Below are 27,906 nucleotides of genomic sequence, written 5' to 3' on the forward strand. Positions count from 1 at the left end.
AAAGGGCGCCAGCTGAGGGTGGGCGAAAAAGGGCACCGCCATAGACTTTAATGCAATTATCGTTAATACGGCGAAAAAAGCAGAAAAAAGGGCACCGCGATAAATATCGTTAACAACATTAGAACATTAACGTTTTTGAAGTATGTTATCGTTTTAGAAGCTTGCAACGTTATAGTTTTTATCATATTATTTTGTTTTGTATGTATGGATTTTACGTTAGTAGCGATATTATCATTTCTATGTGGAAAAGGGTGTTTCTGCTGAGGGAGTGGTTAGGGTTAGGCAACGCCAGGGGGAGTGGTTAGGGTTAGGCTCCACCCGAGCATCAGTTAGTTTTAGGCAACACCGGGAGGGTGGTTATGGTTGGGCACCACCAGGGGGGGTTAGGGTTAGACACCACCGGGGGGCTTAAGGTTAGGCGCTACTGGGGGGTGGTGGTTAGGATTAGGCACCACCGGGGGAGGGGTTAGGATTAGGCGCCACCAGGGGAGTGGTTAGTTTTAGGCACCACCAGGGGAGGGTTCTGTGTGAGAGTAGGGTTTGGTTAAGCTGTTTTGTTGAATTACGTAACGATTTTTTAACGTTAATATCTTTTCATTATTATTTCCTGTCTGTTTTAACAACAGTGTTTATCGTTAACCAAGTTTGACAAAGATGTTTCGTTATCAGATTTCGTTAATAACCGGCGCCATTTCGTTATCCAGCCAGGTCCTTTTTCATGCACACATTTCCAATCGTTCTTTCAAAGAATAGTTTGTAAACGATTATGCAGCAAATTGTATCTTTAGTGGCTACCTTTAGATTGAAAGCTCCATTGGTCAGGGCCTCCTCCTCCTCTGCCAAATAGTTCATATTCATTATCTCATGTACATAAAAATAAGAATAAGCTTTTAATGGTTTTTCCTTATTATTTACTGCTCCGAACTGGTGCTGAATAGACGGTTGGCACTTCATAAATAAACAATAATAAAGTGTTTTCTAATTTCCTCTAATGGGGAAACATGAGTCTGATTCTTCCAGGCAATAAATCCCGGGATCTGCATTCTTCTGTTTATTAGGAATTTGTGCAGCTTTTTTTTAAAGGAGTTATCAGGCAAAAAAAATGAGTTTCACTTACCTGGGGCTTCTACCAGCCCCCTGCAGCCATCCTGTGCCCTCGTAGTCACTCACTGCTGCTCCAGTCCCCCGCCGCCAGCTAGTTCTGCTTCTACCAGCTCCATGCAGCCATCCTGTGCCCTCGCAGTCACTCACTGCTGCTCCAGTCCCCCGCCACTAGTGTTGGGCGAACATCTAGATGTTCGGGTTCGGGCCGAACAGGCCGAACATGGCCGCGATGTTCGGGTGTTCGACCCGAACTCCGAACATAATGGAAGTCAATGGGGACCCGAACTTTTGTGCTTTGTAAAGCCTCCTTATATGCTACATACCCCAAATTTACAGGGTATGTGCACCTTGGGAGTGGGTACAAGAGGAAAAAAAAATTTAGCAAAAAGAGCTTATAGTTTTTGAGAAAATCGATTTTAAAGTTTCAAAGGGAAAACTGTCTTTTAAATGCGGGAAATGTCTGTTTTCTTTGCACAGGTAACATGCTTTTTGTCGGCATGCAGTCATAAATGTAATACATATAAGAGGTTCCAGGAAAAGGGACCGGTAATGCTAACCCAGCAGCAGCACACGTGATGGAACAGGAGGAGGGTGGCGCAGGAGGAGAAGGCCACGCTTTGGGACACAACAACCCAGGCCTTGCATGAGGACAAGAAGCGTGCGGATAGCATGCTTTGTACCACCATGCAGTCATAAATGTAATAAAGATAAGTGGTTCAATAAACAGGGACCACGCGGCAACGCTAACCCAGCAGCAGCACACGTGATGGAACAGGAGGAGGCGCAGGAGGAGAAGGCCACGCTTTGTGAGACACAACAACCCAGGCCTTGCATGAGGACAAAAAGCGTGCGGATAGCATGCTTTGTACCGCCATGTAGTCATAAATGTAATAAAGATAAGAGGTTCAATAAACAGGGACCACGCGGCAACGCTAACCCAGCAGCAGCAGCAGCAGCAGCACACGTGATGGAACAGGAGGAGGCGCAGGAGGAGAAGGCCACGCTTTGTGAGACACAACAACCCAGGCCTTGCATGAGGACAAAAAGCGTGCGGATAGCATGCTTTGTACCGCCATGTAGTCATAAATGTAATAAAGATAAGAGGTTCAATAAACAGTGACCACGCGGCAACGGTAACCCAGCAGCAGCAGCAGCACACGTGATGGAACAGGAGGAGGCGCAGGAGGAGAAGGCCACGCTTTGTGAGACACAACAACCCAGGCCTTGCATGAGGACAAAAAGCGTGCGGATAGCATGCTTTGTACCGCCATGTAGTCATAAATGTAATAAAGATAAGAGGTTCAATAAACAGGGACCACGCGGCAACGGTAACCCAGCAGCAGCAGCAGCAGCAGCAGCACACGTGATGGAACAGGAGGAGGCGCAGGAGGAGAAGGCCACGCTTTGTGAGACACAACAACCCAGGCCTTGCATGAGGACAAAAAGCGTGCGGATAGCATGCTTTGTACCGCCATGTAGTCATAAATGTAATAAAGATAAGAGGTTCAATAAACAGGGACCACGCGGCAACGCTAACCCAGCAGCAGCAGCAGCAGCAGCACACGTGATGGAACAGGAGGAGGCGCAGGAGGAGAAGGCCACGCTTTGTGAGACACAACAACCCAGGCCTTGCATGAGGACAAAAAGCGTGCGGATAGCATGCTTTGTACCGCCATGTAGTCATAAATGTAATAAAGATAAGAGGTTCAATAAACAGGGACCACGCGGCAACGGTAACCCAGCAGCAGCAGCAGCACACGTGATGGAACAGGAGGAGGCGCAGGAGGAGAAGGCCACGCTTTGTGAGACACAACAACCCAGGCCTTGCATGAGGACAAAAAGCGTGCGGATATAGCAGCAATGCTTTTTGCCGCCATGCAGTCATAAATGTAATACAGATGAGAGGTTCAATAAACAGGGACCGGAAACGCTAAACCATCCCAGATGTTCATCGGTCATGTTACTTGGTTGGGGTCCAGGAGTGTTGCGTAGTCGTTTCCAATCCAGGATTGATTCATTTTAATTTGAGTCAGACGGTCTGCATTTTCTGTGGAGAGGCGGATACGCCGATCTGTGATGATGCCTCCGGCAGCACTGAAACAGCGTTCCGACATAACGCTGGCTGCCGGGCAAGCCAGCACCTCTATTGCGTACATTGCCAGTTCGTGCCAGGTGTCTAGCTTCATGCCCGGTTTCAGGTCCAGCGGTGCCAGCCACAAATCCGTCTGTTCCTTTATTCCCCTCCAAATTTCCTCCCCTGTGTGCTGCTTATCCCCAAGGCAGATCAGCTTCAGCAACGCTTGCTGACGCATGCCAACAGCTGTGCTGCACTGCTTCCACGATCCTACTGCTGCTGGTGCTGGGTTAGCATTTCCGGATGAGGTACAGCTTTGAGATGCGTTGGAGGAGAAGGAGTCAGAGAGGTAGGTGCTGCTGTTGTTATCCAGCTGTTTGCGGCGTGGGCAACACCCGCGCCGTAGCAGGTGAGGAATCGCTGCCAGGCTCCACAAGGTTCACCCAGTGCGCGGTAAGGGAGATGTATCGACCCTGGCCGAACGCACTCGTCCAGGTGTCAGTGGTGAGGTGAACCTTGCAGGCAACGGCATTCTTCAAGCTTCGGGTTATTTAGCTGACCACGTGCTCATGCAACTCAGGCACTGCAGAGCGCGCAAAGTGGTAGCGGCTGGGAACCACGTAACGTGGGATGGCCACTGACATCATGCCCTTGAAGCTGTTTGTCTCCACCACTCGATATGGCAGCATTTCGCAGGCCAGAAGCTTGGCTATGCTGGCTGGCTGTTACTGCCACGGCCCGGGGGTCATTTGCTGGCAATTTCCTCTTGTGCTCAAACATCTCAGAAACAGACAACTCAACCGTAGCGCTGCACACCGAAGGGCTGTTGGTTGTTGTGTTTGATGAACACTGGGAGACCTCAAGAGCACTAGTCCGGAAAGTGACAGTGTCAGCATCGTCTGATGTTTGTGAATGTTGTGAACCACGCAATGGCTGGGCTACTGCTGCTGCTGAGGCGGGTCTGGTGGTGAGTCTGGTGAACCCAAGGGAGGCAGTGTTGCTGGTGGTACCCTGTCCTGCCGCGTTTGCCCACAGAGTGGGATGTTTGGATAGAATGTGGCGGCTCATGCTGGTGGTGGAGAGGTTGTTAATACTTTTCCCCCTGCTCAGGCGGGTCTTGCACACCTTGCAAATCGCCATGGTAACATCCTCAGTGCAGTCTTCAAAGAAAGCCCAGACTTTAACTGGCTGAGGACTCGGACCTCGTGCGTGATGTGCTGGTGCTGCTTAACCCACTGCTGGACGCTTGAGAGGTCATCCAAGTAATTATCTGGTCCTGTTCTTTTGGATCTGTGAGGGTTGTTGTCCTGGACAACATGGGCAGTATTGAGTGGGTTTTCTTGGGTGCTCCCCTGTGGCCTGTACGTGAACCGTCAGGGGAAACACCTCTTCCCTTGCCCCTCCCTCTTTCACCGGATTTCTTCCTCATTTCACTTATCCTTAAAGTACACGCTGACTGGCAGCAGTACAGTGGCAGTACAGAAATGCTATACAGTGGTGGGTGAGCGGTGTACCACTATTGTCAGCAGTGACACAGAGCACAATGCTATACAGTGGCGGGTGAGCGGTGTACTACTGTTCCCAGCAGACACAGAGTGGAAGTAAACACAATGCTATATAGTGTGGCTGAGCCGTGTACACAGAGTGGCATTAAACACAATGCTATATAGTCTGCTATATAGTCACCCCGAACAGGGTGATGTTCTGCAGAACCCGAACAGTGGCAAACACTGTTCGCCCAACACTACTGGGAGGGAACGCAGATTTTAGTACCTAAACACACGATACAACATGTTTTCCGGGGTCGGACTCTGAGGCACATACAGATGGTCCCGATCATCATCCTCATCATACAACTCTTCTCCTGAGTCTGACCCACCCACCACCTCTGCCACCCCAACATCCCCAGACACAGACCCCTCATCGTCCTCAACATTAACTTGGGATGCTGGCCTGAGCCAGACCTCCTCCTCCACATCAGGCCCCATCATCTCCTCAATGGCAGCCCTCATTAATCGCTCTGGCGACGGACTGATGGACACAACGTTCTCCTCCGGGGAGGGCTGCTGCTGACCACTGGCTGCTGGGGTGGATGTTATAGCTTGCGTGGGGCGTTGGCTGTTGCTGTTGTTGGGAGTGCTGCTCACAGCGGAGGTCTCTGGGGAACTCATGTTGAGCTCATATAGTGGTTGACGGTGAGTGGAGTATTACTGATCCCAGCAATATACACACTGACTGGCAGAGTACGCAATGCTATATAGTGTGGCTGAGCGGTGTACACAGAGTGGCAGTAAACACAATGCTATATAGTCTGGCTGAGCGAGCGGTGTACTACTGTTCCCAGCAGAATCAGAGTGGCAGTAAACAATGGTATATAGTCTGGCTGAGCGGTGTACATAGAGTGTCAGTAAACAATGGTATATAGTCTGGCTGAGCGAGCGGTGTACTACTGTTCCCAGCAGAATCAGAGTGGCAGTAAACAATGGTATATAGTCTGGCTGAGCGGTGTACATAGAGTGTCAGTAAACAATGGTATATAGTCTGGCTGAGCGAGCGGTGTACTACTGTTCCCAGCAGAATCAGAGTGGCAGTAAACAATGGTATATAGTCTGGCTGAGCGGTGTACACAGAGTGTCAGTAAACAATGGTATATAGTCTGGCTGAGCGGTGTACACACAATGCTATATAGTCTGCTATATAGTGTCAGTAAACAATGGTATATAGTCTGGCTGAGCGGTGTACACAGAGTGTCAGTAAACAATGGTATATAGTCTGGCTGAGCGAGCGGTGTACTACTGTTCCCAGCAGAATCAGAGTGGCAGTAAACAATGGTATATAGTCTGGCTGAGCGGTGTACACAGAGTGTCAGTAAACAATGGTATATAGTCTGGCTGAGCGGTGTACACACAATGCTATATAGTCTGCTATATAGTGTCAGTAAACAATGGTATATAGTCTGGCTGAGCGAGCGGTGTACTACTGTTCCCAGCAGAATCAGAGTGGCAGTAAACAATGGTATATAGTCTGGCTGAGCGGTGTACACAGAGTGTCAGTAAACAATGGTATATAGTGTGGCTGAGTGGTGTACACAGAGTGTCAGTAAACAATGGTATATAGTCTGGCTGAGCGGTGTACACAGAGTGTCAGTAAACAATGGTATATAGTCTGGCTGAGCGAGCGGTGTACTACTGTTCCCAGCAGAATCAGAGTGGCAGTAAACAATGGTATATAGTCTGGCTGAGCGGTGTACACAGAGTGTCAGTAAACAATGGTATATAGTGTGGCTGAGTGGTGTACACAGAGTGTCAGTAAACAATGGTATATAGTCTGGCTGAGCGGTGTACACAGAGTGGCAGTAAACACAATGCTATATACTCTGGCTGAGCGAGCGGTGTACTACTGTTCCCAGCAGACACAGAACAGTAAACAGAATGCTATATAGTGTGGCTGAGCGAGCGGTGTACCACTATTCCCAGCAGACACAGAACAGTGAACAGAATGCTATATAGTGTGGCTGAGCGAGCGGTGTACCACTATTCCCAGCAGACACAGAACAGTAAACAGAATGCTATATAGTGTGGCTGAGCGAGCGGTGTACCACTATTCCAAGCAGACACAGAACAGTGAACAGAATGCTATATAGTGTGGCTGAGCGAGCGGTGTACCACTATTCCCAGCAGACACAGAGTGGCAGTAAACAGAATGCTATATAGTGTGGCTGAGCGAGGTACACAGAGTGGCAGTAAACAGAATGCTATATAGTGTGGCTGAGCGAGCGGTGTACCACTATTCCCAGCAGACACAGAACAGTGAACAGAATGCTATATAGTGTGGCTGAGCGAGCGGTGTACCACTATTCCCAGCAGACACAGAACAGTGAACAGAATGCTATATAGTGTGGATGAGCGAGCGGTGTACCACTATTCCCAGCAGACACAGAACAGTAAACAGAATGCTATATAGTGTGGCTGAGCGAGCGGTGTACCACTATTCCCAGCAGACACAGAACAGTGAACAGAATGCTATATAGTGTGGCTGAGCGAGCGGTGTACCACTATTCCCAGCAGACACAGAACAGTGAACAGAATGCTATATAGTGTGGCTGAGCGAGCGGTGTACTACTGTTCCCAGCAGACACAGAACAGTACACAGAATGCTATATAGTGTGGCTGAACGAGCGGTGTACTACTGTTCCCAGCAGACACAGAACAGTACACAGAATGCTATATAGTGTGGCTGAACGAGCGGTGTACCACTATTCCAAGCAGACACAGAACAGTGAACAGAATGCTATATAGTGTGGCTGAGCGAGCGGTGTACCACTATTCCCAGCAGACACAGAGTGGCAGTAAACAGAATGCTATATAGTGTGGCTGAGCGAGGTACACAGAGTGGCAGTAAACAGAATGCTATATAGTGTGGCTGTGCAAGCGGTGTACTACTATTCCCAGCAGACACAGAGTGGCAGTAAACAGAATGCTATATAGTGTGGCTGAGCGAGGTACACAGAGTGGCAGTAAACAGAATGCTGAGCGAGCGGTGTACTACTATTCCCAGCAGCGACACACAATGACTGGGGGGGACCCTGGCTAGCGTGGCTGGAGCGCGAACTACCCTGCCTGCCTACCCAAAGCTAAACCCACAGACAAATGGCGGAGATATGACGTGGTTCGGGTATTTATTTACCCGAACCACGTGACAGTTCGGCCAATCAGAGCGCGTTCGGGTCCGAACCACGTGACCCGTTCGGCCAATCACAGCGCTAGCCGAACGTTCGGGGAACGTTCGGCCATGCGCTCTTAGTTCGGCCATATGGCCGAACGGTTTGGCCGAGCACCGTCAGGTGTTCGGCCGAACTCGAACATCACCCGAACAGGGTGATGTTCTGCAGAACCCGAACAGTGGCGAACACTGTTCGCCCAACACTACCCGCCACCAGCTAGTTCTGCTTCTACCAGCCCCCTGCAGCCATCCTGTGCCCTCGTAGTCACTCACTGCTGCTCCAGTCCCCCGCCACCAGCTAGTTCTGCTTCTACCAGCCCCATGCAGCCATCCTGTGCCCTCGTAGTCACTCACTGCTGCTCCAGTCCCCCGCCACCAGCTAGTTCTGCTTCTACCAGCCCCCTGCAGCCATCCTGTGCCCTCGTAGTCACTCACTGCTGCTCCAGTCCCCCGCCACCAACTAGTTCTGATTCTACCAGCGCCATGCAGCCATCCTGTGCCCTCGTAGTCACTCACTGCTGCTCCAGTCCCCCGCTGGCAGCTAGTTCTGCTTCTACCAGCCCCATGCAGCCATCCTGTGCCCTCGTAGTCACTCACTGCTGCTCTGGTCCCCTGCCTCTAGCTGGTTCTGCTTCTACCAGCCCCATGCAGTCATCCTGTGCCCTCGTAGTCACTCACTGCTGCTCCAGTCCCCCGCCTCCAGCTAGTTCTGCTTCTACCAGCCCCCTTCAGCCATCCTGTGCTGCCGTAGTCACTCACTGCTGCTCCAGTCCCCCGCTGGCAGCTAGTTCTGCTTCTACCAGCCCCATGCAGCCATCCTGTGCCCTCGTAGTCACTCACTGCTGCTCTGGTCCCCTGCCTCTAGCTGGTTCTGCTTCTACCAGCCCCATGCAGTCATCCTGTGCCCTCGTAGTCACTCACTGCTGCTCCAGTCCCCCGCCTCCAGCTAGTTCTGCTTCTACCAGCCCCCTTCAGCCATCCTGTGCTGCCGTAGTCACTTACTGCTGCTCTGGTCCCCCTCCGTCAGCTAGTTTCCAGCAGGAATGCGTAAAAATGTACGCAATGCGGCCCGCCAACCCCGAGGTCGGCAAAAACTAAACTAGCTGACGGAGGGGGACCAGAGCAGCAGTGAGTGACTAGGAGGGCACAGGATGGCTGCAGGGGGCTGGTAGAAGCCCCAGGTAAGTGAAACTCATTTTTTTTTGCCTGATAACTCCTTTAAGTAACCATTTTGAGGCTAGGTTGACAGTGGGATGTTATTGTCCTGTGTTGTAGTCTAATAACGCAGCTTACCACACTGCAATGATGAGCCTATGCGACGGTCACAGTGCGATGTAAGCTTTGCATTGTAAATTTTGCCTTAAAGTAACTCACTGCAGTGCGTTACCACTAAACGCAAACGTTTAGGCCTCTTTCACATCAAGACGTTTTAGGGGACGTTAAGGTCACATAACGTGCCCCTAATGCAACGCATGATGGTGTTGAAGTTGGACGTCAGATTGAGCCGCGTTATGAGGCTCTTGGTGCTATCCTGGGAAGTCCGGATATTTTCAATGATTCGGATGATTCAAATCGGATCTTTGAAATGAATCTTTGAATCATTTTACTAGGGAAGCAAGAAGCAGGGGTGCAGCAGAGTGAGAGGTGCAGGAGAATGAGGTGCGCTGTAATGTTGGGTTGCGACTTTAACGTCGCATCACAATGCAACATCCCACTGTGAACCTACAGTAGCCTGAAGCATTATGATGGTCAAGCATAACCTGTAAGAAGAAGCAAAGGAGGGTCAGAAACACCTATTTCTGATTCTGTGGAAATTCTGATTTCTTCCAGTTTCTAATTTCTGTTTTTCTGATTTCCAGTTTCCTGATTTTTCCAATTTCCGTGGAGTATTTTTTTTGTCATATTTTGCACCAGAGAATGCCAGCAATGACACAATCAGAAATCAGAAAAACAGAATCTTGTGATTGGTCTAAAATGACCGCAGTAATATGATTCTTACGGAAAAATCTGCGTTCTCTGATTGGCCCAGTTCTGAGCTCTGGGATTGGGCTAAAATTACTGGGTTGGGGAAAATCTGATTTCCACGGAATTAAAAATTTCCTTTTTCAAATTTCCGATATCCGGATTCCGATCCATTTCCAGAAATGCGTAAATTTTAATTTAGTGGAATACAAATGAGCCTCCCTATAAGGAGCTACCTCTGTTCACATTTGGCGTGTTTGATTTGCCCCCTATACATCATCATTGAGCTAAACTTTGACCCCTTACCTCACAGTCAGCAGACACATGGCAGCCAATCAGCTAGCACCCCTCCTGGACCCCCCACCCCTCTATCAAAAAGCAGTTGCGGTGGCCATATTGGATTCATTCTCTGCTGGCTGCTGTTAGTGAGAGCAGGGTCAGACTTGCTGCAGGTAGGTAGGGAAAGCATTAGCTAGGCCTGTCTTCTTGTTCCTCACTTGCTGGGAAAGCATCCAAACAGCCCTTTTCAGGGCTACCTAGCACATCGGTCTCCTGTGTTTTTGTGTATGACACTCCACAGCCCACTGACACCCAGAGCTGTGTGCACACTACTGCTGTTACCTCATTAAGTTACAGGCACAGTACCACTCCAGTGCATTATTATGTCACTGTATTCTGATAGTACTATTGCATCTCTCTGTGTGTGACACTCCACAGCCCACTGACACCCAGAGCTGTGCATCATGTGATTTCTGCCCTTTAGGGGTTATAACCCGACTGTGCGTCAACTCCGTAATTTTTGGTGGGACTTTTGGCAAGGATCCCCCTCCGGCATGCCACAGTCCAGGTGTTCGACCCCTTGTAACAACTTTTTCATCACTTTTGTGGCCAGAAACAGTTTTTGTAGGTTTCAAAATGTGCTTGTCCATTGAAGTCTATGGCGGTTTGCATGTTCGCGAACATTTGCGGAAGTTCACGTTCGCCATTCGTGAACGTAAAATTCTATGTTCCCAACATCATACTTATTAATTATCACTGCATATAAGCCAAACAGAAAAATCAAGTACAGACGATCCCCTACTTACAAACCGGTTACGTTCCTGGAGGTTCTACCACATAGAGCCACATTATTCCATGCCATGCACTGATAAGGGGCAACCAATCTGAAACAGTCTGTATGCATGTTGGATTATTAAGGCTCAGTAATATTAATAAGCTGACACATCATTGCATTCCAGCGGATCTGGAGGTGTGGCTAGCTTGCAGGGACAACAGTGGTTAATTTGCATATATTCAGCAGTGATGCATTGTGGGAAACATCTCGGAGCTCACTCCAACCTGACTTATCGCAAATACCTTCTGTTTTAAAAAAAACAAACTTTTGTTTTCATAGCATTTTAGTCAGGAGGGCGTTTTGGTCCATTGTAGCCCCTCACACACTCCTTGGAGTTCTGTTTCACCATGAGCTTGCTGGTTAGTCTGTAGTTCCGGGAGGTTGTGTTTGTAAGTTGAATTAGTTTGTTGATTCATCTGCTATACATAGTTCAATGTGATAAAGGATTTACTTTCGGACATGTCGGGGGGGGGGGGGGGGACGTGGCCTTCTGCACATGCACGATCCTTCTGAGGCAGAGCAGAAGACCCCGGCTGATGTCACTCAGTCAGACTGAGATGCGTAACGGGGGTTGATTGTATCTTAACGGAGGATTCTGTGAGGACTGCGAGGGACACATCCATGCTTATGGGGCTGAAGGAAGCCCTGGTGGGGTAAAAAAATGACCACTTGACTCTTCTATGGGTCTCTTCAAGAGCCAGAGAGACCACTGGTACTGAAGTCACTTGACTACCAGTGGTCTCTCTGGCCCTTAACGAGACTCATAGAAGAGTCAAGTGGTCGGATTTTTTTACCCTCCTGGGGCTTCCTTCAGCCCCATAAGCATGGAGTGGTAAGTAAGGGACTCTCTGTGTATGTTTTCATTGGCATCCCAGAATCCTCTGTGGTGGAAGTAGCTGCTCCTATCATGATGAGGCAATGGCTATATGTGTGTGTTATCTAAAGTCCCCGAAGCTATAAACAATCCACCAGTAAAGCCCATTATTGCAGAGAGAGTCCAGTATTAGCGGGCTGTCAGAATATCTGGACGGACATCCGCAGCTATTTGTCAGCAACTCTTCCTCGTATAGCAGACATACAGATGATTTGCTGGAACAGATTGCAGGTATGGCCATGAATACAGACTGCATGGTGGTCTCTGTGAATGTTAAATCGCTCTATAGTATCAGAACATGAAAGACGTATAGACCGCAAGCTTTGCTTAATCTTAGGTGTGGCGTTTATTCTAATCATCACTAGTGTGTGTGTCTGTGTCTATATACAGGTATATATAAAATGCCATTTTCCTCAACATTTTTTAACCTTTTGGGGTCGCCCATAGTAGATCCATCACCGCACTTGTGATTGTTCTAGCCTGATGCGCCGTAGGATCTACGCCACCCGCTTTTTCCGCTCCCAACGAAATCCTGCGCACCCGAGAGGGGAGATTAAGCTGTCATATGACCTCAGTGATCAGCAGCCATCGCGTATGGCTGCTGATCACGTGATTACTACAATCGCCGGCGAATCGTAGTGATCACTTACAGAGCTGTGTGGGGGGTGGGGGTGAAGGGGATCCACCGGCCTCCCTGCCGTTCCCACGACGATCGGCTCCCCCTCCGCTCTGGCCGGCATCTCTGCTCCCTCTGTGCCGGGGCCCGGCCGGAACTGAGTGGCAGTAGAACAAGAGATGCCGGCTGGAGCAGAGGAGGCTACTGCAGCTCATTGCTGGAGCCTGGAAGGGGACACCATGCCCAGCACGCAGCATTGGGGATCCGGCTGGCTGACCACCCCCCCAAACATGCGCCCCCCCCCCCCTCCACTCCCATGCAAAAAGGCCTGGTTCTTAACCTCCTTGGCAGTATTGACGAGCCCAGCTCATCCATAACCGCCGGAGGGCACCGCTCAGGCCATGCTGGGCCAATTTTCTTAAAATTTTTTTTTTTTAAAACACGCAGCTAGCACTTTGCTAGCTGCGTGCTGGTGACGATCGCTGCCGATGCGCCGCTACCCGCCGCGTTACAGGCCCCCCCCCCCACCGAGACCCTGTGCGCAGCCTAGCCAATCAGTGCCAGGCAGCGCTGAGGGGTGGATTGGGACTCCCTGTGACGTCACGACGTCATTCCGTTCATCGCCATGGCGACGGGGAAGCCCTAAAAAAGGAAATCCCGTTCAGAATGGGATTTCCTTATGGGCATACGCTCTGGCGGTGATCGGAGGGGTGGGAGGGATGCCGCAGGGAGGGGGGCATCATGTAGCTAGCACTAGGCTTGCTACATGATATAATTTTTTTTTTCAAAAAATAGTGCTGCGCATCCACCCTGGCGCATTTAATAGAGCGCCAGGGTGGTTAAGGGGGGTTAGGCAACTGGTCCCCAATAGGTAAAAATAGATAATTCCATGGATCAACTTTGTTGTGTTAAACTTGCGCCCATTTTGACTTAAAGGACAACTATCAACAATAAACATGTTTTTTAATCTTGGATGGGAATAGCTTGCATACATGTTCCTAAAGGGGCCCATACACTGGGTGATTTCAGCCATCGATAGATCGATTCTATAGAATCTAGCAGAAATTGATACTATCAAATCTATTGATCAATCTGTGGCCAATTTCGATGGATTTGATCTATCTGACAGGATGGAAAATTTAGGTCGATCGGCTGCTGGCCACTGATCTATGGCCCATAGAGTTGCATTGGATCTAATGGTCCAATAATGCATTTAGATCGATTTATTGGAAATCTGTTCCTAGTGTGTGGCACACATCAAGGCACACAACAGATTCCAACTTGACAGGCATCTGAGAGAAATCTATCTGATGGTCGAATCTGCTGCAAATCTATCAGTGTATGGCCACCTTAAGTACTGCTGCATTTCTCCTCCTTCTTATCTCTTCCTATCATGTTTCCTTACTGCAGCAATAGCGATTTGCATCAATCACCAACATGCTGCATACAGTGCTTTGTTGAATGGGAATCAATGCAAACCATGGTGAAATCGCGATTTGACTTCCAAGTGTAAACTATCCTGAAAAACCTCTTGCCGACCACACCATGCCGATGGGTGTGGATGTGGCGGCAGCTCCAGGACCGCCTAACGCCAATTGGTGAAAGGGCCTGCGGGCCTATTTTGCAGGAGATTGCGTGCGCGCGCTAGTGCACACGCATCCCTACTTGGATGGCTCCGCGATCGCCGATAGGAGACTGTTAGATGGCAGAACTGCCATCTATTAACATAGTACAGCGCTGGGACACAGGAGAGCGATCGGCTCTCATAGGCTGAAGCTTATGACAGCTGATCGCCGTGATTGGCTGGCTGGGGGGAGGGAGGTATTTAAAAAAAAAAAAAATAGTAGCATTTATTAAAAAATAAAGAACATAAATATTTATTAACAAAAACAAATTAACACTGGGGGAGCGATCAGACCCCACCAGCAGAAAGCTCTGTTGGTGGGGAGAAAAGGGGGGATCACTTGTGTGCTGAGTTTTGTGGCCCTGTAGCTTGGCCCTTAAAGCTGCAGTGGCCAATTTAGCAAAAACTGGCCTGGGGGGGGGGGGGGGGTTAACACTGCGGTCCTCAAGTGGTTAAAGCCTGGTACACACATTCAATTTTGACTGGCCAATCCCTGACCAATTTTGGCCTCTTCCATGTAGTATGCAAGTTTACCTAAACAATCTGGTCATAGAATTCAAAATCTGTTGGACCGCATACTACATGGCGGTGGTAAAATTGGCCAAAACACTGGCCAATCAAGATGGAAGGTGTGTGCCAGGCATACACAACCACTACCCATGTGTGGGCCACAACGGACTTCTGAAGTTTCGTTATTGCAATATGTGGACGTAGGGGTTTGTAGTAGATAGCGGAGATTACTCAATGGGATGTAAACCATTCTGAGTTTATGCAGGATTATGCAAATAGTGTATGCAAAATTATGCACATTCAAAATTCTACTTAGATGAAATTTGAATAGACTATGATTAAACTGCATAAATGTGAATACAAAATGTGCACAGTCCTGCATCCACTGTTCAAAACGATTTGTATCTCATTGACCATCCCGATGGACAGTGGCTAAATGCTTGGTTTAGCCAATCCATAACCACTTGTGACCTTTGTGTCGCTTTCAGGAGTTTTTAACAACTTTCAGTGCAAATTAATGCTTACTGAGGTTGTTTTCACAGTTCAGCATAGCGCTGATTACTTTGGCAATAACTTTAGCACTAATTATCACATCTAAATGATGTATATTTTGTTTTGTATTTTTTCAGGACAAATTAGGCTTTTTGTATGTGATAATTTTTTGAAAGAAATTACCTAATTTTCTATCCATTTTAAAAGGCAGATAAGGGAAAAATACACTATATTCATTTTCATACATTAGTGTTAATTTAAATAGTTCTATTGTACATTAAACCCACACATTTTATTTGTCTATCTTTCCTGTTTATTTAAACAGTTCATCTGTTTTTATCATGTACTAGGAACAGATTCTATACCTTATTCACTGTTGCCTCTGTCTTCGCCTTCAATTTTTATTTTACACATGTTTACTCTCTAGTCCTGCCACTGAATTCCCTGGGGTAGGGGGGGGGGGGGGGGGTGCTGTCATTCTTTTTCCATTCCTTTTTTATTTACCAGCTCAGAGACAAACACAGGGTTATCTAGCATTCTAGCATTTTGTAGAGAGGAGAGTGCAGGAACTTATTTTCATGTCTTCTGGCAGGGAGTGGCCTAGAGTCTGGGACACACCCTCAATCTCTTACAACCTCCGTGTAGTATAAGGGTCAATAGATTTTGAATACTATGAGCAGATTGTGTAGGTAAGCTCTCATACTATATGGAGGTGGTATAATTTGTCAGTGCTTGACCAATCAAAATTGATGGTGTGCAGCAGGCCTAATTGCACATACACACTTCCAATTTTGATTGGCCAATTTTACCACTTGCATGTAGCATGAGAGCTGACCTATACAATCTGATCATAGTATTTAAAATGTGTCGGCCCCCTTATACTACATGGAGGTGATCAAACTTAGATGTCTGTAGGCACCTTTAAAGAGACACTGAAGCAAAATAAAAAAAATAAAATAATTATGATATGATTGGTATGGAAATAAAACATTGGCAACAGATGAGTCTAATATTGTTTCCAGTACAGGAAGAGTTAAGAATCTCCAGTTATCTATGCAAAAAAGCCATTGAGCTCCATAACTTTTAAAGTCGCAGAGAGCTCTGTCTTCTGAAGCGTGCTATCTCAACTGTCAGTCACTGTATTGTTTTTTCTTCCCCAGAGGACAGTTCAAAAGTTCAGTTGGCTGCTTTGTGAAATCATTTAGAATGCTGAGTAGTGTGTAAACTGCAAATATTAGAGAATGATGCAATGTTATAAAAAAAAACAAAAACTTGATAACTGAAAATAAAAATGAGAATATTTTCTTTTCTTCTAATGTTCTAGTAATTATCCGTACTACGCAACCAATTCATTATATCATAATTTTTTACAGCTACAGTGTCTCTTTAAGCCTGGTACATATTTTCAATTATGATTGACCAATTACCAATTTTACTCCCTCCATGTAGTAGGAGGGTTGACTTACTCAATCTGCTAATAGTATTTAATATCTGTTAGCCCTCCTACTACATGGAGGTGGTAAAATTAGTCAGTGATTGGTCAATAATAATTGAAAGTGTATACTAGGCTTTAGAGATGGTGAATGAGATGTTAAAAAAATCCTGAAACTAGACCAATTAAAATTGGCAGGAAGAGGATTATCCCATTTCCAATCTGCATACCATTTGCATTATTATGAATATCTCATTGACCATCTCTGCTTATTGCTACATACACACTTGAGATAAAAGTCTTTGGAAAAGGCAAGATCACAGGCCAATTTACCCCCTTCCATGTAGTATGAGAGCCATACTCTACACAGTCTATTCTATTGAGCTGCACTCCCCATCAGACAGAAATCTTACCTCCTTCCATGTAGTATGAGAGCCACACCTACACAGTCTATTCTATGGAGCTGAACTCCCCATCAGACAGAAATCTTACCCCCTTCCATGTAGTATGAGAGCCATACCTACACAGTCTATTCTATAGAGCTGCACTCCCCATCAGACAGAAATCTTACCTCCTTCCATGTAGTATGAGAGCCATACCTACACAGTCTAATCTATGGAGCTGCACTCCCCATCAGACAGAAATCTTACCTCCTTCCATGTAGTATGAGAGCCACACCTACACAGTCTATTCTATGGAGCTGAACCATTAGATAAAATCTTTGCAAGATGCTGCACACAAAGATGCTGTACACATGCAACAGATCGGTATCTGCAAAAGATCTCTTCCTGCAAAATACATTCATAGTCTATGATATCTGCAGATCCTCATACACACCTTGTTTAACAAACATTCATCTGCAGATCAGACAATCATCCGCCGATCTGAAGATCCATCCTGGTGGATCTGATCTGCAGATGAATGTCCGTTAAACAAGGTGTGTATGAGGATCTGCAGATATCATAGACTATGAATGCATTTTGGAGGAACAGATCTTTTGTAGATACAGATCTTTTACAGATACTGATCTTTTGATTTGATTTCTATCTGATGGGGAATTCAGCTCCATAGAATAGACTGTGTAGAGTATGGCTCTCGCACTACATGGAATGGGGTAAAATTGGTCTGTGATCTTGCCTTTTCCAAATACTTTTATCTCAAGTGTGTATGTAGCATAAGAGTAGAAACAAAATTAAAGATAAAAAAACACTTTGCTGAGTTGACCTCGTTTTCTCTCTTCATGCCGAAAACAGTCGTCATTTTTATATTGCTTTAAAGGCAACAACTTTACAGAGAAATGCTTAGACCGCCTTCTCTTATATGCATAAGGGATTAAAAAAAAAAGAAAAAGAAAAACAGGAACAGTTTTAAACATTTATTTATTGCTGACATAGAAACACCGTTAAAAAGTTAACATGACATCTGGTGTGAAGAAGACTACAGATAATGTATTCAAGCCCCAGAAGAATTAACATTTATGTCTAGGTAAATACATGCATCTCGGAGCTGTGAGAGCCACAGGAGGATTCCATAGATTTTATATGAAAAGAGATCGGGAAGGGGGGCTGGAGAGGGATTTTACACTTCCAACCACATACCGGTTTCGCCTTCCTCTTGTAGCACTTTCAGACAGGAAAAGTGATGTGATATATATATTTTTTTGTCTCTTTCTGCACATTGAAAAACATTTTATTTATTTATTTTATTAAAGAAAATACATCAGGGACAATATCAAAAATCGCAACTCTACTTATGGGCTCGGCACAGGGAAAAAAAAAATATATATAATTTTTTTTAAGAAAAACAAAAAAAAGCTGTTTTAGCAATCTTTCAGAGTCCTCAACAAGTGGAAAATTCTAAAAGCGTACAAGATAAATACAGCATTTACAGCGGGATAAATTACAGCATTTTACGCAAACATTTCTTTGTAGGCTATCGAAAACTGCTCACGTGTAGAGAGAGAAAGAGAGAGAGAGAGAGCGCGCACACGTACCAACCCCCTGATTTTTCACGATTTCTTTATTTTTTCATGGTACGGTTTTGTGATGGTATATGAGATACACATGTGATATACAAATATATTTATTCAACTGAAAAAATCTCAAAGATCAGCACTAGAACCAGATAACCTTATTTAGGAGTTATTCGGTATCTAGAAATGTATAAATTGTTTTCTTGAAATTATTTTGTATTTTTTTTTAAGAACTCAACAACAATGATTTATTGGTTTGGGGAATAAACTTTTTTACTATTGACAAAACGTCAAAGGGCCAAACATTACAAGAGTTGGACAGTGTTTTTAATTCTGGTCCCTCGTCGAAAATATGTACACTCATTGATTTAAAGCGGAATATAACCCTGCATTTCAACTTTGCTCTAAAATATTATTTACAGCATATTATATGCAAAAAGCATTTTTTTTTTTTTTTACTAGACCAGCATTGGAAGGGTTAAACACAGAGGATTCAAGTTCCGTGGAGAGATATGCAGAAGTTCAGATAGATACATTGTATTTAGTTGAATGTATCTATTGATAAATGTTACACACTCTTTGGCTGTCATCCAGCTCCTTTTCAGTCAGAGAGATGAGTCACATTCAACACTTAGATACATTTATGTAAACAAAATGTATCTATTTCAGCTTCGGATGCGTCTGCAGAAATCTCCAGGAACTTTAAAGCCCTGTGTAACCCTTCCAATGCTGGTCTAGTAAAAAAAAAAAATGCTGGTTGCATATAATATACTGTAAATAATGTTTTAGAGCAAAGTTGAAATGCAGGGTTATATTCCGCTTTAAAAAAAAAAATCGCCTTGAGTGAGAATATAGCATGCATATGAGAGCCCTAAAGTTCCGTACACACGTGCAACAGTGGTTGGCAGAAATGAATGGTGAACAGATGGCCAATAAGCATTAAACAGAAAAAAAAAGTCCCAACGATGGGGAAAAGATGGCGATTACTGCGGCCGCCTATGTAGACTGCGCTATCCGGGTAGGCAATAATCACATTCAGTGATCAACAGATCAGTTCCAAGCAAAAGCATGGGGCAGCCCATTGGATTGCAACGTACCAATGGGAATCCTCAGCAACAGGGAGAATTCTCATTGGTTCATTATTGGCCAATGAAACTCCTCCCTGTTGCTAGGGAGAATTTGTCTGTTTTAATCTAATGGGTAGCCCCGTGCTCTTGCCGAACTCTGGACTGTGAGTTTCAGGACCGGTCGAAAGCATCAGCAGAGGTGTAACCTGGGAATACGTGAGTATCGACAATCCAACACAGTGATCAATGCAGATGGAATGGATGGCGTGAGTTTTCAAAGGATCGCAGCGTATCCACGGAGTGGATGCACTTAACACACCCTTTTGCATTCGCTGCAAGTGGGAACTGAGCCTAATGAACCATCCATGATCAACAAAATGCTTAAAATGACAGCATGCAAGCAAATTGAATGCAAACTGCATGCAATAAGGAACTGACCCATCCTAACCAACAGGAGGTAAATTTGATTGGCCCAGTCCTAAGATGTATGCAAGCTGGAACTATTAGCATCTCATTAATCATTTCTACTTTTTTTGAGTGAGCAATAATATAAATCCAAAATTTGGCAAGTAAAGTGGCAGAGGTTTGACCAACAATACATTGTTGATGCTGATTACAACCGGTATACAGGGCCGGCTCTAGACACTTTGCCGCCTGAGGAAAACATTTTGAGGACGCCTCAACCACTCTATTATAATGTGTGATAGTAATAATGTGAACATTTGTATAGCAGTTTTCTCCTGTCGGACTCAAAGCACTTAACAGCTGCAGCCACTAAGGGCTCTATTCATAAAAAAGATGTGGCGAAAAAACTCCTGGAGGTAAAATACCGCAGCGGTATTTTACACTTCTGGGTGGTCATTCAAAAAAATCTTGAAAGCTGCGATGCAAGAGCGGAGATCTCCCGCTGAAAGCTGGCGGTAAGCTGTCGGAAGGCATGCGGAAACACTTCAGCCAGCAGAGTCCCTCCGTGCACTGCTCTCTCTGGGAGGTCTGTCCCATTCACTTGTATGTAATCCGCAAAATCAGAGGAAGCGGTATTTCCCGTCCACATACCGCTTCCTCTAATCTTTATGAATGGCCATTTTGTTACTTTTTTCTAGATTAATCTAGAAAAACACTGGAGAAGGCGGAAATTTCTCGCTCTGGGGGATTGTAGATTTTCATGCGGGAACAGCTTTTATGAATGCCCACTTTGCTAAATGGACGAGAAAACCCGCTGTTTTGAGCGGAAAACTTGCGGGAAAGTTTTATGAATAGAGCCCTAAGGGTTCACACTGGGCGATTTTTCAGTGATTTGCTGATCACTGGCGATCAGCAAAATGCTGCTGCTAATGCAAGTCAGTGGTAGTGTTCACACTGCAGCGATCGCCAGTGATTAGCGATTTGCTGATGGCACATGCAGCATGTTTGGAGCGATTGCATTTCAATGTTATACAATCACAAAACGCAATCATTCCTAAATCGCTTTCCTGTACAGTGAAAAACACAGCTTTTTGCTGATCACTGGTGATCAGCTAAATGCTACCAAAGTGCCCAGTGTGACCTAGCACTTAGGGAGTCTTGCCTTGAACTCCTTACTGAATAGGTACTGACCCTAGCCAGGATTCAACCCTGCTCTCACATGTAGTAAATGATGGAGGGAAGTGGGGAAAGTGTGAGCACCACCACACCTAAAAGTTTCCCTGCTCTCCTCATCTCCCATTAATGCCAATTCAGCTGCTAATCAGCAGTCTTCTCTCTGACAGTGACATGCCCACTCTCTGTGAAGCTGCTGGCACTGGTGCAGAGACAAACTCTTGTGAGGGGTGGTGCTTCAGAGGTCAGGAGGCTGGGCTGGTGAGCAGGAGGTGGGGCTCTGCATCCTGCACAGAGCTGGGTATCTCTGGGTGGTGCTTAATGGGAGGCTTGGAGGCGGAGCAGGTGAGTGAGCAATGGTGGTTTGTAGCCTTAATGAGAGAGGCGCATCAATCGCAGAAGAGTAAAAGGAAGGGGTGTTTACAGTTTCTATGCTATTGGTCTACACACCACCGAGTTTGCCGCCCTCTCATTTCTGCCACCCTGAGCATGTAGTTCACCTTGTTGCGTAGAAGAACCAGCTCTGACGGCATAAAATTACAGCCCACTTCTGACCCCGCCCTTTCTCATCGCCAAATCACCCATTTGATTGACGGCATCTGAATTTATCTTGGAAACAAGAAATTTGGCAGAGTAAATGGACAGATTTTGACTTGATGCGGATTCTCTAGACTTAAAGTTAAGACACCTGGTTAGACTAACCTTCTCAAACTCACTGCACCATCTTACAACTTTCATTTTGTGTAACATTCTCCTGGAACCGGGGTCCAAAAAGACGCCATTCAGTTACATCCTTTCTTCTAGAAACATGCACGACATTATGCAGAGCAAATTAAAATGTATACAGAGGCATAAAATAAAAAAATCGTGAAAACATTTCCCCCTTTGTAACTCTCTAAAAACCAGTGAACACTTTTACCGTGTCTTTTACTGAATCAGTTGTATGTTCGTTTTTTTGTTGTTGTCATTTTTACATTATATGAAATCTTTGAATCCAGTATGCACTAAATAAAGACGAACAGACTGTGCTATATACAATATACACACTAAATGTAGTGAATGCATTGTGCCCTGTGCTCTATTTAATCCCATACATAAGCTTACTCAAAGCGTCAGTACTGGCAACTGGCTATATTAGGTGTCTAACATAAAAACAAAACTATTCCGAACCATAAAAAAATGGACCATTTCTACTTTGTATTTCTTTTTTAACAAACGGCAATGCTAGTACGGAGATCTAGGAGCCTAGGCTAGAATCCAGGGATCGTTGGTGTGAAATATACATCGATGCGGATATATACAAGAATGGCTATTGCGTGACGTCAGGTTAAGGTTGGATAATGATACGTTTTAATCCATTAAGGGAAAAAAAACACAGTTTGGTGACTTGGCATGAGTGGGAAGGACTGATTGTCGCAATCCTGCTCTGGGTAAAGGGTGGATGTAGATGGAATTCGCAGAGCGTCTGTTCCCCACCTGAGAGATGCTCATTGGTCAATCAGATGCTAATATTTTTGTCTGCTAGTAATGATCATAAATTACAATTATGCAGAATTTTACGTAAAAGTTTGCAATTATGCCCGTCCACAATTACTATTTGAAATTCAGTTCATTTAGTGTACTCTATTGTAATTTTGCGTAATGTTCACAAAATTTTTTGAAAACATTTTAAAGTTCCCCCATACATGCTATTGTCACTCAGAAAAATGACAGTTTAACCACTTCAGCCTTCAGTGTTTTTTCACCTTATGCATCTGAGCAGTTGTCACCTCCCATTCATTCATCAATAACTTTATCAATAATTATCACAATTGATTGCTCTATATCTTTTTTTTTCCACCACCAATCAGGCTTTCTTTGGGTGGTACATTTTGCTAAGAAATATTTTATTCTAAATGCATTTTAACAGGAACATTAAGAGAAAAATTGAAAAAATTCATGATTTGTCAGTTTTTGCTCATTATAGCTTTAAAATAATACATGCTACCATAATTAAAACCATTTTGCCCATTTGTCCCAGTTATTACACCATTTAAATTATGTACCTATCACATTGTATGGCGCCAATATTTTATTTGGAAATAAAGGTGCTTTTTTTTTTTAGTTCAATCACTATTTACAGTACAAGCTTATAATTTAAAGAATATTAGTAATATACTCTCTTGACATGCATATTATAAAAGTTCAGACCCTTAGGTAACTATTTGTTTTTTAATTGTAATTTTTTTCTAATTAAAAATGTTATTTACATATTTTTGGGAGTGTGGGAGGTAAACAGTTAATTTTAAATGTAAAAATGTGTACTCCTTTTAATAAAAATGTGTGTAGATGTAGTTTTACTATTTGGCCACAGTCAAATTTTTTTTTTTGGGCTCCCTGTAAGCGTACACACAGGAAGTGAAGAAGGGATGTGTAACAGAACAATCGTGACTTCTCCATAGAAGCCAGCGATCGTTCTAAGGGACTTAGATCAATGAATGGGAACGGCTTTCCCATTCATTGATCTCCGGGCTAACAGGCGGCCCACACACCCCGGTGGTTGTAGCCCTGCGAACCCCGGCGACTGTTTTCTCATGGATGTAGCATGCGTATTTGGACGTAGGAGCTATGTCCTGGAGGCTAAAGTGGTTAAAAAACATTTTCCTTTGTAGTTTGAGAAAATCTATTTAAAAAATGCAAAGTCTTTTTGAATTTTTTTTTTATTTGTACCCACTGTTCTCCTTAACACGTGTAGCAATTGTTGTGGCACGGTGGCAATAGCTTGTATATGGGCTTTGCTATTTACCACTAAATTCGGCACAAAACTACACGAAATTACAAATGATTACAAATTAAGACAAAATTAATTTAAATTTTTCCCACATTTTCACATTACGATTTTGCATTGTAACTGCTAATTTCGATGCGAAATTACATTGATGCAAAATCTACGATCATCTCTACCGGCTGCAAATTTTATGAAAATTATATGCGCTTGAAATTGGGCCAATCAAATGGCTTTCCTGCCTTTTTTGAATTGCACGTTTTATTGCTGCTCGATTTAAATCTGCAAGTCTAATTGCCTCCAATCAGCAAGCGTAAATCAGGGCTTTTAGCTGTGACACTGTATGCTAAAAAGTAAACACTGAAGGTTAACCCTTTCTGTGCTCCCAGGAATGTCCAGGAAGTAAACACTGCAAATTTATTGTATGACTTCTATAAGTTACAACAAAGAAATGTTTTTCTTTAAAGTTTTTTATGCTGTTGCTTATCTTTTAGAGCAAAGGGGACATTTTGAGTTAAGGTCCACTTTAAATAAAAATGTTAGGTGCAGTTTTACTCAGTATAAGAAAGGGCTAAAACACGGGTACAAAAAGCAATAAAAACAAGCTGGGGGAAGTTCTGCTGTGAAGCAGCACCATTTGACTTGTTTGTCTTCAAGCTGCATGTATTCAGAATATAATTTGCATCCGCTCACAATTATTTGCATCTCTACTAAGCATAGATTGTCAATGAGATCTTAATAATTCTGGCTTGCATGCAAGCGCAGTATAGAAATGGCCCAATTAAAACTGCAAGAAAGTGCCTTTGATTGGCTCAATTCTAAACTGCGCACACATTACAATACATCTGCATGCAAGTCAGAATTACTGACCTCTCATTGGCCCAAACGAAGCAGAATTTGGCCAGATGCTCCGCCCATCTACATCCGCTCTTATACTGACATTTCTCTAGCTTAGCCATTAGGTGGAAAGCGGTGCTGCTCAACTCCGACCCCCTGTGGCCACCAACATTACTGACTGTACAAACCTACAGCCAGGTATTGAAGTGGAACTCTACAAAGTTAGTTCAAACTCTATGTGTAAGGAATAGGCAGTTGGGCACATGCCCATCCTGACTGGATCAGGTCAATTCTTTGTGGAGGGAATAGGCAGTTGGGCACATGCCCGTCCTGACGGGATCAGGTCAATTCTTTGTGGGGAGAATAGGCAGTTGGGCACATGCCCGTCCTGACGGGATCAGGTCAATTCTTTGTGGAGGGAATAGGCTGTTGGGCACATGCCGGACGTGACCATATTAGGTAAATTGGATGCTGGATTCAGTGGTCATTTGATAGCCTTCAATGTTAAATTGTGGTAACACAGCGCCAAGGAGATGAGTTGGGTGCCTGATCGGCTAGTAGGACTACCGTGCTTTTAGTTATTACTAGCTGTTTGGCTTTCACTAGCTGAGTGTCTAGTATTACAAATTATAACGTTACCTTAACCCCCTTGCCGTTCCAATTAATTCGGCAAGGTGGCGGCGCAGCACTTTACATTTTTTTTTAATTCATGTAGCTAGCCTAGCGCTAGCTACATGATAGCTGCTGACAAGCGGCATCCCCCTACGTACTTCGATCACCGCCGGAGATCTTTGCAAGCAGGAAATCCCGTTCAGAACGGGATTTCCTGCTCGGCTTCCCCCGTCACCATGGTGACAGGGCGGGATGATGTCACTGACGTCATGGACGTAAGAGGGAATCCCGATCCACCCCTCAGCGCTGCCTGGCATTGATTGGCCAGGCTGCGCAAGGGGTCTGGAGGGGGGGGGCGTCGCGGTGGGTAGAGGCGAATCGGCGGTAAGCAGCGGCGATCGAGATATGCACGCACCTAGCAAAGTGCTAGCTGCAAGCAATAAAAATTTTTTTTTTAAATTCGGCCCAATGGGGCCTGGAAAATCCTACGCAGGTTACCCCGAGCTGAGCTCGGGATACCCAGCAAGGAGGTTAAGTGAACCTGTAGGTCAGAAACTTTCTTCGATTTACATACTTACCCGTGTAGAGTAAAGGCTTTGGATCTCATATAACTGGGGGTGCGGGTCAAACAACTTCAATGAGGGGAGGAGAAAGAGGTGGAATAACAGACAGAGAGAGGATATTTGGCATCCAGAGCCTTTCCTCTACATACAGTAGGTAAGTATACTTTTCTTTTTTTTATCTCTTGACTTTAAGGAGGGAGTTTAGTGTTAGGCTTTGAGGGTGGGGTTAGTGTAAGAATAGGGAACAGGTAAGTAAAATATTGGCACTTTTTTTATTACCAATATTTTACTAGAAGCATGAAAACCGTGTCCGAGTCACCAGGCAGTTTTGCAATATGCACCCTGCTGTGACGGCCTCTGCATTGTGATAGGGCAGTGATCTGCAAACTTGGCCCTCCAGCTGTTAAGGAATTACAAGTCCCACAATGCATTGCAGGGGTCTGGCAGCCACAGTCATGATTTATAAGGGCAAATCCATTGTGGGACTTGTAGTTCCTTAACAGCTGGAGAGCCAAGTTTTCAGATCACTGAGATAGGGTACAAATGGATTTCTGTAAAGCCTGCTGATGGTGGGACCTGAAGGCGGGAAGAGAAACTGGAAGAGTCCATCACTTGTGGTTGTGGGAGGAGACCTGGTAGCAGCACACAGTTGGCGGCCAGCAGGGAAGCGGAGTTGAGACACCCTAGTGGAGACTCCTACTATACATCAAATATTTCATTTCACACCCATCTGTTCATCACATATGCTCTTAATGGATGGCCAAGCTGTGACTATGTACATCTGACACACAACTATACACAGAAAGGGCCTCTAGGTACAGCTCAGAGCTGGTGCTCATGTACGAAGATAGAATTACTCCCTGAACCGGGCGCCGAGCCTGGCGTGAAGTTTGCCAAGGGAATCACTTTGACTGGATCTTCGATGGTACAGTGTCTCTCACAGGTGTTGTAAAACTGGGGCCTGGGAGCCCCTTTGTCAGTATCCTCCTTTGGCCGAGGCCTTCCCAGGGTCTGTACTCCATCTATCCGGCCCCCTCTTCCCCAGCCCTGCTGGAAGCCAAACGTTGGCAAAGGCGGGTTGGATTGCTGGTATTGGGTCAGTGAAGGCGGCATCCAGCAGTTGTCGGAGTGGCCTAAGATGAGGCATTCTTGGGTGCAGGTCTCGGACGCTTCTGCTAAAGCTTTCTGTAGGTTGACTTCAATAGCTGGAAAGGAAACAAATTAAATTGGTCAATCTCCCAAGAAAAATGTCCTCCTTTAAGCATAGGTTAATTATATATTAATAAAGAGTAATTGTACATATGCACAAATATCAGAGGCAGGTTGAAAATGGGAGGGGTGACTGCAGGTCAAGAGAGGGTAACTCTGCAGGTCAGGACTCTGCGGTCTTCCTATAGGAGGGGTAACTCTGCAGGTCAGGACACTGCAGTCTTCCTATAGGAGGGGTAACTCTGCAGTCTTCCTATAGGAGGGATAACTGCAGGTCAGGACTCTACGGTCTTCCTATAGGAGGGGTAACTCTGCAGTCTTTCTATAGGAGGGATAACTGCAGGTCAGAACTCTGCGGTCTTCCTATAGGAGGGATAACTCTGCAGGTCAGGACTCTGCGGTCTTCCTATAGGAGGGGTAACTCTGCAGGTCAGGACTCTGCGGTCTTCCTATAGGAGGGATAACTCTGCAGGTCAGGACTCTGCGGTCTTCCTATAGGAGGGATAAATCTGCAGGTCAGGACTCTGCGGTCTTCCTATAGGAGGGGTAACTCTGCAGGTCAGGACTCTGCGGTCTTCCTATAGGAGAGGTAACTCTGCAGGTCAGGACTCTGCGGTCTTCCTATAGGAGGGGTAACTCTGCAGGTCAGGGCTCTGCTGTCTTCCTATAGAAGGGATAACTCTACAGGTCAGGACTCTGCAGTCTGCCTATAGGAGGGGTAACTCTGCAGGTCAGGACTCTGCAGTCTTCCTATAGGAGGGGTAACTCTGCAGTCTTCCT

General features: G+C 45.4%; 1 protein-coding gene across 6 annotated transcripts in view; it reads right to left on the minus strand.

The window, feature by feature from the left end:
* Positions 1-18,956: 18,956 nt before the first annotated feature.
* PCDH11X (protocadherin 11 X-linked) overlaps positions 18,957-27,906 on the minus strand; it is a 1,835,932-nt gene continuing 1,826,982 nt past the window's right edge. For all 6 annotated transcript variants that reach the window (XM_068249999.1, XM_068249997.1, XM_068249998.1 and 3 more), the window contains one exon: positions 18,957-27,122. In XM_068249999.1, the coding sequence (XP_068106100.1) occupies positions 26,740-27,122 (383 nt within the window). In that variant the 3' untranslated portion in view covers positions 18,957-26,739. The remainder of the gene's footprint in view (positions 27,123-27,906) is intronic.

Source organism: Hyperolius riggenbachi, chromosome 8 (assembly GCF_040937935.1).
Source record: "Hyperolius riggenbachi isolate aHypRig1 chromosome 8, aHypRig1.pri, whole genome shotgun sequence".
In the NCBI taxonomy this organism is placed as follows: Eukaryota; Metazoa; Chordata; class Amphibia; order Anura; family Hyperoliidae; genus Hyperolius; species Hyperolius riggenbachi.